We start from the raw sequence: 13,054 nt of genomic DNA, 5'->3' as shown, positions 1-13,054 counted from the left end.
TAAACACAGAAGGGAAAACTGAGGAAAGAGGGTTTAGGATCTAGAGAAGCTGTTGCTAAGGGCGACTGGCCTGTGTTGGCAATGGAACTAGAAGGTAAGATCAGGCTGAGGGAACCAGCCCCTCAGCCAGAGATAATTTTCATTGCCCTGATATTATATGATCCACCAGCTAGACAGATGAAGTTGATGAATTGGTTACATACCACCTCCCTCAATCCCTCCTGGGTCCCCAAGGGAAGTCAAGGGGTAACTGGGTATCTGGGTGAGGTCAAGGAAATCAGAACCCCCAGGTTGGTTCTGCAGGGGTACTTATAGTCCCAGCTCAAACTGTCAGGTCTTGGGACTGGCACCTGCCAGGCCAAAGTTCCATTCTCCTAATTGACAGGATTGCCTAGGGTAGTTTTGCAAATGCAAGAGATCTTGCATAAATCCTGCATTACAAAACCCCTTTAATAAGAAGTTTTTGTGGACTTCTCCTACTTTAGGATTAGGTATAGGTATATTCGCTTTTGTTGATAAAATTTAAAAGTAGACAAGGGGAGAGTTAATCCCATATTCACACAGGAAAATTTTATGCCTTCCCTCCTAAACTACTTTGTATTTAATTACTTTGCATATATTTGGATTTATTTTCTTTATATATTATTTTGTGCATTTGTATATATTATTCTTGTCTTTTGCATTAGAATCTGAACTTCTTGCAAGTAGGAACTATTTCCTTCTTTTTTCTTATATTCCCTTATGTCACTGGAACATTGTAGGTGCTTAATAAATATTTGTTTGATTAATTTATCAACGGTTTTTGACTGTTCCCTATATGCCTAGAAACTGCTTTAGAGAGAGATAGAAGAAATTATAATATACATAGACTTTGCCTTCAGGAAACTTACAGTTACAGTAAATTAGAGTATAAAGAAAAGATATTTGAAACCTGTAGGAATACCAGAAACAAATCTAATTCCAGAGGTATATGACAATTGAGCTATTGGTATAATGATAGAAATGGTTATTAGAAATAAGATTAGTCTGATACACAAGTGGGTTAATTTAAAGATCTCTACCAATTAATAAACAAGAAATTGAGATTTCTGAGATTTAGTATGGACAAAATAATAAATGTTTTCTATGGTATGATTTTGAAAATCATGCAGGAAAATGAATACCATTTTATCAACAGTACTAAGTTAATGATTTGATTAAGTCTCATGAAGTTCTTCTGTTGTTTTCTCTAGATTTCCAGCACTTATCTAGAGAGTAATTGGCCTATACGGGTAAGTTACTTTATTCTTGATTCATTTGTTTTTAAATATTTCCTTTAGTAGCTTTGTTTCTTTTTGTAAGTGATATTTAACAAAGTATGTTGGTTTCCAGAGAATTCTCTTTATTTTATTCCAACAGTTTTCAGCAATTGACAAGCTGGGGCAAAATGTTGCTGTTGTTGGCAAGTTTGGTTTTGCACATTATTCATTACTCACCAAAAAATGGAAGCTCTTTGGAAATATTACCCAGGTCAGTCCTTTTACAAAGTAGAAAGAGATCTGTGCCATCAAACACAAAGTCATGCTCCCTTTAAAAAAATGCATGAAATGAAAAATAATTTAAAAGAATATAGTGCAAGTGCTTGAATTTTTTTGTTAATGCTAGAGAAAAATTCCATAACTTTATATATAGTGTTCCATACCAATAATCCTGTTACTGAAAATAAAGTAGAAAAGTACATTCTCATAAACATTAGGGGAGTAGTTTCTGCCCTAGGTTAAATGCATTACATGTGCTTCAAGTGAACTGATATAAAGTAGGGGATTCTCAGTGACTTAGAGAAATCTGTGCTACTGCCAGCTTTTGCGGTCCATTACTATAATTTTTAAATGAAAATATAAGAAAATAAAGGCACAAAAACCAATTTTTTTTCAATATTTACCTTGTGAATTATACTAATTATTTGAGGAAAACCTAGCTTTTATACCTTGTCACAGTTCATTTCAAACTGGGTAAGACTTCAAATAATTGAAGGGGCATAGTTCTTTACTTGCTAAATTTAAAGCTTCACTGCTCATTTTGAGCTTAAGGCCCAAGTCTTCCTTATCTTATCTTTCCTTGAGAGTTACTACTAATGAAGATATTAGAAAATTACCTAATTTTTTTTTTTGTAGTTGAAGATCATAGCAAAAATACTGGGGTGGTTCTTTCATTTGCCTGAGAATATTTCACAAATATATCAGCTTCTTGAGAGTCAGTGAAATAGCTGATAGAGAATTGGCCTTAAAAGTTAGGAGGATGAGGGGGCAGCTAGGTGGATCAGTGGATTGAGAGCCAGTCCTGGAGACTGGAAGTCCTAGGTTCAAATCTGGCCTCAGGCACTTCCTAGCTGTGTGACCCTGGGCAAGTCAGTTAACCCCCATTGCCTAGCCCTTACTACTTTCTGCCTTAGAGCCAATACCCAGTATTGATTCTAAGACAGACAAAAAAGTTAGGAAGATGATCTGGATTCTAATCTTGCCTCTCACATATAAAAGCTATGTGACTGAGCAAGTCAAAGATTATAAATTGCAAAAGAATGAGTTAATCTATGGGACTAGAAGAAGTGTTCTAGGGGCTAGGTTCTCTTTGTACTGGTGAAATTATAGGCCTCCTTAAAAACAAATATGAAGATCTTATAGCTTGGGGTAGCTATATAATTAAGTCATGAAACTAATGTATTGCTTTTTTCTCTTGTATTTTAAGGAACAAAATATGATCGTGACAGGTGGCTTAGCCTGGTGGAATGATTTTATTGTCCTGGCATGTTATAATTTAAATGACCACCAAGAAGAGGTAAAAAGAAATTTAAAAGTAACAGTTTTCCATATTTTAATGTTAAGCATTTAAAGTTAAGCTTTAAATAAAAGCAACAAATCCAAAAACATTTTTCTACCATCATTTCTCCATATATTCCTTGCCTTTTTCCTTCTAAAAAGCTATACTCTATACAAAATATAGGGGAAAAAAGAACCAAATCAGTTCAGCAAAATTAACAAAAACTTCAACCAAGACTGGAAATTAAAAGACTAGAAATACATTTAGGATTTCACATTTCTAAACTTTTGCAAAGAAGGAAGAAAGGTACATTCTCATCTCTCTTCATTGGGATTTAGTTTGATCATTATTTCAGAGCATGCAATTTCAGTTGCAAATCCTACCTCCGAAGCAGTGGCTTTATGACCTTACTCAAAGTACTCTAGGCAACTCTCAGAAACTGAGTGCAAAGAAGGTGCCAACATGTATCGGTGGAGGGAGATCCCTCATCTAGGAGTTACCTATATTAATGAAATCTCCAGTTTAGTTTTTCAGATTTTGTTTTGTTTTTGTTTTTCCCCATATAGATCTTTTAGTCAAATGGCATGAGTATTTTAGTCACTTTCTTAGCATAATTCTGTATTTTTTTTCTGAGTGGTTGGCCAAATTCACAGCTTCAAATTCATGTGCCTGCCTTTCCAGATTTTACTTATTATGGGGATTTTTCCTGTCTTTTATTTGTTGATTTTCTGTGTATGAAACTCACCTTCTTCAATAAACTTTTCTTATTCCCCTTTAATTTTAGTATCTTCCTTCTGATAATACCTCCAATTTATTTTGTTTATATATACACATATGTATACATGCATCTTGTTTATACATAGTTGTTTGCATATAATCTATTTAGATTTTGAGCTCCTTGAGGGCAGGAACATAGAAGTGGTTAATGAAGATTTCTTGACCAGACATGAAGTGAAAGTTCAGAGTTGTTTTGATTCACATTTGTTTTTGGAAAAGTTTTGGAACAGTCTTTCATATAGTTCTTACCAGTTTGCCTTTCTTCTTTTGAGAACAGTTGGTTTGTATCCATTAGCCACTTGTCCATTGGGGAATAGCTTTTTGTCATATACTTGCATTGCATTGAGAGAGGGAGTTTCATCTTTCAGTTCTCTATACAAGTGAAATTATAGACCTATCTGTTAAATATCCCTATATTTCTGTTAGTTTTCTACATGTCCTACTTGTCATGTCTTTATCAGAAATATTTAATGTGAGAATTTTTTTCCCAACCCAACTGCTTTCTCTTCTTTTACTCATTGCATTGATTTTGTTCATGCTAGATCTCTTCTTTTTCAACATCACCTCAATCACACTCTTCATTTCGTTATACTTACATATGTTCACATCAATGTGTAGGATTTTGTGCAAAAAAACTTTGCACAAAATCAAACACATATATTGAATACAACAGAAAATAAATATTTGTTGAGTAGAACTAGAGATTTCAGTTATACTTACGTAATAAGCATAGCCTTGTGGACATCATTGCTTCCGTTTGTTAACTGATTTCGGATATATCTTTTAATTTTCCATTACTTAAAAAAAGTAAAAGAAAATTCACATCCAAAATAGTTGTTGTCTGTGACCAAAAGACTGAATCGTTTGCTTTTTGTTTTCTTTTGGGGGGATTCTACAGCTAAGAGTTTACTTGCGAACATCCAACCTGGACAATGCTTTTGCTCATGTCACCAAAGTTCAGGCAGAAACATTACTGCTTAGTGTTTTCCGGGACATGGTAATATTATTTAGAGCTGACTGTTCTATATGTCTTTACAGTATTGAAAGGAAAACTGATGGGTGAGTAGAGCATGAAAGAAATTGATTTAAACTGTTATTTATCATGTGCCCTCAATTTAGCTTTCATTTTCTCAAAAACTTAATTTTAATCATCTAAGCACATTAAAGAAATATTTAATCAATGATTTCTAACTATAGTCACCTCTTTTAGATTACAGATTGATAATAGAAATTAAAACCAACTTCTATGTTAACTTATTATTTAGTTAATTAACATTCTTGTGGCTCTTTGGGAGATGATAATGATGTCATGAAGAGAGGACTAGATTTGGAGTCAAAGGACCTGGCTTTGAATCCTAACCACTCCCTGTCTGACCTTTAGCAAATCACTCATTCTCTTCCGTCCTCAGTACCTTTATCTTTATCTTTGAAGTGAGGTGGTTGTACTTTGGAATTTCCAATTTATAGGTTTTCATTTCAAGTCAACAAGCATAGATTAAACACCTCCAGGCATTGTACTCATAGCTGAAATCTAGATCTCTTTTATACTTTTGCAAAAACTTTTGAAATAAATGGCCATTTCTGGTGTTCAAGATAGGTTCTAATTAGTTTGAAATTCAAGATGGCTGCTAATGTTTGTTGGGAGTTTCTAGAATGATGAAACTTTCAGTAGTTTAGCTATCACTTTACCTCATACTCTAAGTATCTCATACAATATAGTGCTATCAGAGGTGTTCCCTCTGTTCATCAGATGAAAAACGGAGACACTTCCTAACCAAAAATCTATTACATTGTTGATGTTTCCTTGAAAAATGATGGGAGCTATTAATGTTCAATTATGGTGATAGTAAAAATAAAGGTTGGGGAAATGAGTGAGACTCTGCCCAGTGAAATCCATCTTCTTAGTAAGGTAAAATCAGAGAACCCACCTTGTTATTCCTAGCTTAAAATTCATTCCTCTCAACTATCTATCATGGCAATCTTCTGATTTCCAAATTTTTCCTCTTTTTTTTTTTTTTTTTTTTTTTTGGCCATTATCCTCCCTAAGGAAGGGAAGTGCGGGAGAAGACATAGACTATAGGTAGGGAGCAGGTCCTTTTCTTATGTAGTTGGCAGATGGAATAGATAATATGTATACATGGCCTGTGGGAGGGAGAAATGTAATCATGAAATTCTAGTAACTAATATTGCTGAAAGGGAAAAAAAAAACCTTGGGAGTAATAATATTTAAAATGTTTTTATTTTTATAGTCTAAATACTGCTGCCAGTATTCAGATTCTTCAGGAGGTTTCCATGTCTCGATATATCCCTCATCCTTTCCTAGTAGTATCTGTGACTCTGACATCAGTGAGAACAGAAACTGGGATCACATTGAAAATGCCACATCAGGTACTATTTGCGTCATCAAATCTGTTTAGGTTTTTGTCCACTGGAGTAGTTTGAGTGAGATTTTTTTGGGATGAATTATCAAGTTTGCTAGGTGGTTGATAAGGCATAATGAATATAGAGGATATGGATTTTAAAATAGAATTTAAATTGGGAAAAATTGTTAACTTGAACAGTTAGGTGCATTTTTTTCCATCTTTACATTCTGCAACATTGTGCTACCATGCATCCTCTTTCTTGTAAAGGTAAAACAAAATGAAAATAATGGCAAAAAAAAATCTTATTTATGAGTATGGATTTGTATTCAAAATAATTCTTTTTAAAACATTTCTTTTAAAAGGATTTGAATTATAAGCAGGGGGAAAAAGTCAAAACAGTTTAAGATTCTTATTCTTTTGCCCCATAATCTTTACCTCATTCTAACCAGAAAAAAAACTAAAAGCTACATATTAGAATTGTGATTGAAAACATTTTGGTAATGTTACTTTATATTTGTGTAATAGTTTTTGTCTTTTCAAAGTGATTTGATCTACATTGTCAGAACTAACCTTTAAACCAATCAGGTGAGGTATATTGTATAGATATTACTATCTCTATTTATCACATGAGAAAACTGAAGCATAGGTTACTTACTCAAGATCGAACAGGATATTTGTGATAGAACTGAGTCAACAAGTACATCATAATACCTCTCCAAACAAATATGATTCTGGAGGAACAAGAGTGAGAAAGATATTTTGCTTACTTTTAGTATGATGATTGTTGTATGTTTTTATAATGTGTGTATTGACTTTTTTTAAAATGGTAAAAATTTCTTGAATGTCACTCTTTAACTTATCATGTAAAACCCTCAGTGTTTCCCAACCTACTATTCTACCCCTTACTTCATACTGTTCTTCACTACCCTTAAGCTCCCTTCCAGAAATAGATCATTTTCTAAATGTATTCTACACTTGCCTCCCTTTGTACTTTTGTAATGCTCTTCCCCCATATATATGCCTTTTGAAATCTTAACCAAATTCTAAGGCCTGACTAAAATATCAATTTGTCCACATTGCTTTCCCTGTTTCTCTACTTCCTCCCACTCCCATTTCTCACAGTGAGACATGTTCCCTCCCATTTGTGAACTCTCATAACCCTTTGTAGTTCTCCCTATATATTTATACTTAACTGTATTTATTTATTTGATTAGTACTATCCTTACAGTACAGTTCCTTCCTGGTGTGAAACGAAGAGACTTGGGTATGATAGAACACATCTGTTGAAAAGAAATGGAAAGTTCTTTTATTTGAAGCAATTACTAAAATGGTGTTTAAGAATTTGACAGGAATGATCATGTGTAACTGCCATGTAACCTATATCCTTGACTTCACTCTAAATTAGTAGAGAGCTAATTCAAGGGAAATATTTTGGACTGAAAGTAACTAGAATGGCTTTTTTTATTTCAACAAGTGTTTTTAAAGTTCCTTCAAGGGCAATTTGGAACTATGTTCATAGGACCATAAGACTGCCATGCCCTATAGTATCACTATTAGTTCTATATACCAAAGAAATCCAAAAAAACCTACTTGTACAGAAATGTTTATAGCAGCTCTTTTTGTAGTGGCAAAGAATTAAAAATGAAGGGATCTTCATCAATTGGTAAATGGCTGAACAAATTTGTGGTATATGATTGTGATGAAATACTGTTGTGCTATAAGAATTGATGAATAGGATGATTTCAGAAAAGAGATGGAAAGACCTACATGAACTGATGCAAATTGAAATAAGCAGAACCAAGAGAACATTGTACATGGTAACAACAATATTGTACTACGATCAACTATGAAAGACTTGGCTACTCTTGGCAATATAATGATCCAGGACAATTCTGAAGGACTTAATGACAAAGAATGCTATCCACCTCCAGAGAAAAAGCTGGAATGTGAATGCCAATCAAAGTCTACTATTCTAAAATAAATAAACTTTAGTTTATTTGTGTTTTTATTTGGGGTTTTGTTTTTATATAAATGTTCTCTCAGAACAATGACTAATATGGAAGTATGTTTGCATGATAACACATGTAAAACCCAGATCAAATTTCTTGCAATCTCTGGGAGGGGCAGGAAAAGGAGAGAGACAATTTGGATCCTATAATTTCAGAAAATGTACGTTGGAAATTATTGTTACATGTAATTGGAGAAATAAAATACTTTTTTAAAATTTAAAAAAAAAGTTCCTCCAAAAGGATGGATTGAAGAGAAGCTGAGGCAGAAAGACCATTTAGGAGACTATCATTGTGGCCCAAGAACGAGGTAGGGAAGCCTTAACCTAGAGTGGTAGCCATGTGAGTGATAAGAAGAGATTAATAAGACAACAGATTATTAGGAGTGGACATTAAGTGAGGATGAACTGTTGAGGATAGATGACTCTGAGGTGACTAAAAGAATGGGAATATTCTCAAAAGAAATAATAGAATAGTTGTGGGAAGTGCTTTGGGGAAGGATGGGAGAAAATGACTTCCTTTTGGAACATTGTAAGTTTGGAAAATGCCTTTGGAGCCACAGGTTGAAGTTTTCCCAAAAAAAGCAATTGATGACACAGGACTAGAGTTCTAGAGGGAGACCAAAAGAGGATAATTGAATCCACGGGAACATTTCTACTTGTAACTTCAACACGTAACATAGTACTCTGGACATCATGAACACTTTTTCATTCATTCATTAAACTGGTGAGCTCACAGAGAAAGAGTGAGAAAGATAGCATGAAAGGACCCAAGGACCTTTATAGATTTATGGCCTGGATAATGGTATAGCAATGGAGATTGAGAAAGGAGTAGTCATACAAGTAGGGAAGAGAAGAGAGAGCAGTGTCACAAAAAACCAGTGAGAAGAGGGTGGTCAGTTGTGTCAGATGGTGCAGAGGAGGTGAAGAAGGATGAGGATTAAATAAAAGCCTTCAAATTTAGCAGATGAGATCATCTAATAACCTGAAAGTTTTGATGAGGTCAGAAGGTGAATTAAAGGTTGGAAACCAGAAACAACAAAAAAGTTTTTCTAGGAGTTTAACTATAAAGGTAGGAAAAGATATAGTTGGGAGGAATGATAGAGGCAAGAAAATATTTTTTATTTATGGAAAAGGCTTTTTAAAAATAATTTTGAAGCTAATTTTTCAATTACCACTTATTGATTTTTCTCTTCCTTCCTCTCTCCCTGTTGAAACATAAAAGAAAAAGCTCTTGTAATAGACATGCATAGTCAAGCAAAATATATCTCCATGTTGACCATATCTAAAAATTATATCTCATTCTGCCTTTTGATTCTATCACTTCTGTCAGGAGGATGGGTAACAAGTTTCATTCATCATCAGTCCTTATGGTTAGTCATTGCATTAATCAGAAATTTTAAGTCTTTCAAAAGTGGTTTTTTTTAGTTGTTTTATTAATTATTCTGGTTCTGCTCACTTCATTCTACATAATTTCATTCAGAGGGAAAGTATTTTGTAGGCATCAGGGAAGTGGTCAGTAAATGGGAAAAGAGTGAAGATTAATAAGAGAAGGTAGGTGTAAAATGTAGGATGTAGAAGAAGGTCTTTGTGACAAATAGGATCTGTTTTTCATTTAAAGTAAAAATTAAGGTCTTCTGTCAAGAAAGATTGGTGAGGAGTTAGCATGAGAAGTTTGAGAAAGGAAAAAAAAGGTTCAGAGTAGCTTGATTTAAGTCAGTAAGTGAACATTTCTATGTGCCAGACTCTATTCTAAATTCTGGTAATACAAAAAAAGTAAAAAACAGTCCTAGCTTTAAAGGAACTTGTAGCAACAAGGCTAATGGGGGGAGATAACATGCAAATAACTATGTACAAACAAATTTATATCAGATAAATTGGAACTAGTCAACAAAAAAGAAGTAACTAGAATCAAAGAAGCTTCTTTAGAAGATGGGGTTTTAGCTAGAGCTTGAAGGAAACCAGAGAATCCAGAAGAAAGAATTTCATTGAAAATGGCCTAAAGTAAAAAAATGAAGTTTCTTGCTCCAAAACAGCAAGGGGATCAATGTCACTGGATTGAAGAGTCCTTGGTGGTCAAAGTTGTAAGGTAAAAAGACTAGAGAGGTTTGGAGAGAGGGCATGTTACAAAAAGCTTTGCACACCCAAAGGGAGGATTTTATATTTGATTGTGAAACTGATAGGTAGCTACTGAAGTGTTTTTGTTTGGTCAGGGGTGAGGATGGGGGTGTGGGGGTTGCATAGTTCTTTAAGAAGATACTTTGATAGCTGAGCAAAGATTGGACTAGAGCAAGGAGAGACTTGGGGTAGATATGAACCAGCAGGCTGGTGCAGTAATTCAGACTTGAGGTATTTGGTTGGTAGTAGTGTCAGAGGAGGGAAGAGGGAAATGTAAAAATAGACTTTACAGGCCTTGACATAAGATTGAATATGGGGGAAGGGGGTGAGAGAGAGTGAGCAGTCAAGGATGAAACTTAGGTTTTGATTCTGAGTGACTAGGAGCCTGATGATGCCTTCAAAAAAATAGGGAAATTAAGAAGAGGAGAAAGTTTAAGGGGTGTGTCTGATATGGGACCTCGTGAGTCTGATGTTAGACAAATTGCATTTAAGCTATTTAAGGGATATCCTGTTTGCAATGTCTAATAGGTATTTTAAGATACAAGTCTGGAGGTTAGGAAAGAGGTCAGGGCTGGATTGGTAGATCTCAGAAACATCATCATAGTGTTGATAAATGAAACCATGGGAGCTAATAAGATTACTAAGTGAAGAGGGAGAAAGGAAGAGGGCCTGGGGCAAAATCCTATAAGGCAGCCCTGTGAGGAAAAATAGTTAGTGTTATGAAGATCAAGCAAAAGAGACTGAAAAAGAAATGGTCAGAAAAGGCAGCCCTAAAAGAACTGGGAGAGAAGAGAGTAGCAAGGAGAATGGGGACTTACAGAGCCAAAGGCTGTAAAGAGGACAATAAGGATGAAGATTGAGGAAAGGCCATTAAATTTGGCAGTTAAGAGAGAACAGCTTTGTAGAGAGCGATTTGGACTGCATGATACTTGGGAAGAGGGAAAGGCCTGCCTGGCAGCTGCTGAGATTAGGTCACATAAATGTACACCGAAACCAGATAACAGAATTGTGTCCCTTTCTCCAAGGCCATTCAGTGGCATGTAAGTAAGAGGCAAAAAGGTGGAGGATCATTGAGATATTCAGGGCTAAAGTTTAGTGAGGCATGAATTGTGATAAGACAAGAGACAGATGCTGGTTAATCTGAGGTTCAGGACTGAGAAGAGAGGAAATTGAAACCCAGGCAGGAGTGGTGGCCTAGAGAGCAAAGTAAGGATAAAAGATTAGAAGTGAGGAATAGAAAAAGGTAGAAGGAGAAGTTATGGTCAGCAAAGGAATTTCAGAGTTCTCAATTAAGGAATTGAAATACTATGTATGATAATAAGATAAGAGTAGGACCCTCTCTGTGAATGAATTTAGGCTTTTATTGGTTCTCATATGTCCCTTAATTATCTTAATTTGTATCTATATATTAGAATTAAGGAAATATCCAGTTAAATGAGAGTGTTTTGGTCTACAGATTACCCAAACTCCCCTTATTTGCTTCTCCTTATCTGTGATGTTGGACTGGTAGTTAGGAATCTGATGATGATATCTAGGCTATTCACAGAATATGGTGAACTAGCTTAATAGAAATTTAAATTATAGATTATAGCTTTATCCTCATTTGTGTTGGTCTCTATATTATTGTCTGTAGAAATTTGTTTAAATCTTTTAAGTCTCTCAGTGGATAGAGCACTGGGCCTAGAGTTGGGAAGCTCTGAGTTCAACTTTAACCTCAAACATTTCCTAACTGTATGATGTTGGACAAGTCATTTAACCTCTATCTCCATTTCCTCAACTATAAAATGAAGGTAATAACACCTACTTCTGAGGGTTGTTTTGAGGATTAAATGATATAACATTTATAAAAGTACTTAGCACAAAGCTTGGTATATAGGAGGCATTACATAAATGCTTAGAACCTAAGCATTAGATTAAGATTAGATTAAGAACTAGATAATTCTTTTAAAATAGACTTTCATGTTGCTTTTCTTCTATGGGGGTAAAAGAACCCTTTAAACACATTATCTTCTTTTCTTCAAAGATCAATGTTGAGGGGGTGGGTAGCTCAGTGGAATGAGAGTCAGGCCTAGAGACAGGAGGTCCTAGGTTCAAATCTGGCCTCAGACACTTCTCAGCTCTGTGACCCTGGGCAAGTCACTTGACCCCCATTGCCTACCCTTACCACTCTTCTGCCTTGGAGCCAATACACAGTATTGACTCCAAAACGGAAGGTAAGGGTTTTAAAAAAAAAAAAAAAAAGATCAATGTTGAAAATTGCTACCATATTATCCTTTAGGTAAACTTATTCAGCCAAGAACTGCAACTGGAGCAGTACTCAGATTTAGAGTAAATTTAATCAGGAAATGGGTTGTTTAAAATATTGCTGGAATTATTTTCCCTTTATTTAGATATTTTATTTTTCTGATTACATGTAATAACAATTTTCAGTATAGGTTTCCAGAATTATAAAGATTCAAAATGTCTTTCTCCCTCCCAGAGATGGTAAGCAATTTGATCTGGATTATACATGTATTAATCTGCAAAACATACTTCCATATTGGTCATTGTTGTAAGAAAATACTCATATATAGCCACGCACCAAAAATAAAACCATAAATAAACTAATGTGAAAAATAATACGCTTTGATCTGCATTCTAACTCCAATGGTTCTTTCTCTGGAGGTGGATAGCATTCTTTGTCATAAGTTTTACAGTCATCTTGGATCATTGTATTGCTGAGATAAGTCTTTTACAGTTAGTCATTGTACCATTCTGTTGTTATTATGTAGTGTTCTCCTGGTTCTGCTTATTTCACTCTGCATCAATTCATGTAGATCTTTCTAGCTCTTTCTGAAATAATTTCTTAAGCACAATAATATTCCATCACCATCGTGGGCCACAATTTATTCCGCCATTCCCCAATTGATAGACGTCCCCCGCAATTTCCAATTCTTTGCCACTACAAGAAGAGCTGCTATAAATATTTTTGTACAGGTAGGTCCTTTCCCATTTT

General features: G+C 34.8%; 1 protein-coding gene across 2 annotated transcripts in view; it reads left to right on the top strand.

Moving 5' to 3' along the window:
* RIC1 (RIC1 homolog, RAB6A GEF complex partner 1) overlaps positions 1 to 13,054 on the top strand; it is a 177,356-nt gene that overhangs the window by 142,483 nt on the left and 21,819 nt on the right. Inside the window, exons 13-17 of one of the 2 annotated variants that reach the window (XM_044656637.1) lie at positions 1,233 to 1,271; positions 1,399 to 1,509; positions 2,725 to 2,814; positions 4,472 to 4,632; positions 5,823 to 5,961. In XM_044656637.1, the coding sequence (XP_044512572.1) occupies positions 1,233 to 1,271; positions 1,399 to 1,509; positions 2,725 to 2,814; positions 4,472 to 4,632; positions 5,823 to 5,961 (540 nt within the window). The remainder of the gene's footprint in view (positions 1 to 1,232; positions 1,272 to 1,398; positions 1,510 to 2,724; positions 2,815 to 4,471; positions 4,633 to 5,822; positions 5,962 to 13,054) is intronic. The other variant, XM_044656642.1, reaches the window with a different exon arrangement.

Source organism: Gracilinanus agilis, chromosome 1 (genome assembly GCF_016433145.1).
Source record: "Gracilinanus agilis isolate LMUSP501 chromosome 1, AgileGrace, whole genome shotgun sequence".
Taxonomy (NCBI): Eukaryota; Metazoa; Chordata; class Mammalia; order Didelphimorphia; family Didelphidae; genus Gracilinanus; species Gracilinanus agilis.
This window is presented reverse-complemented; position numbering and strand designations above follow the sequence as displayed.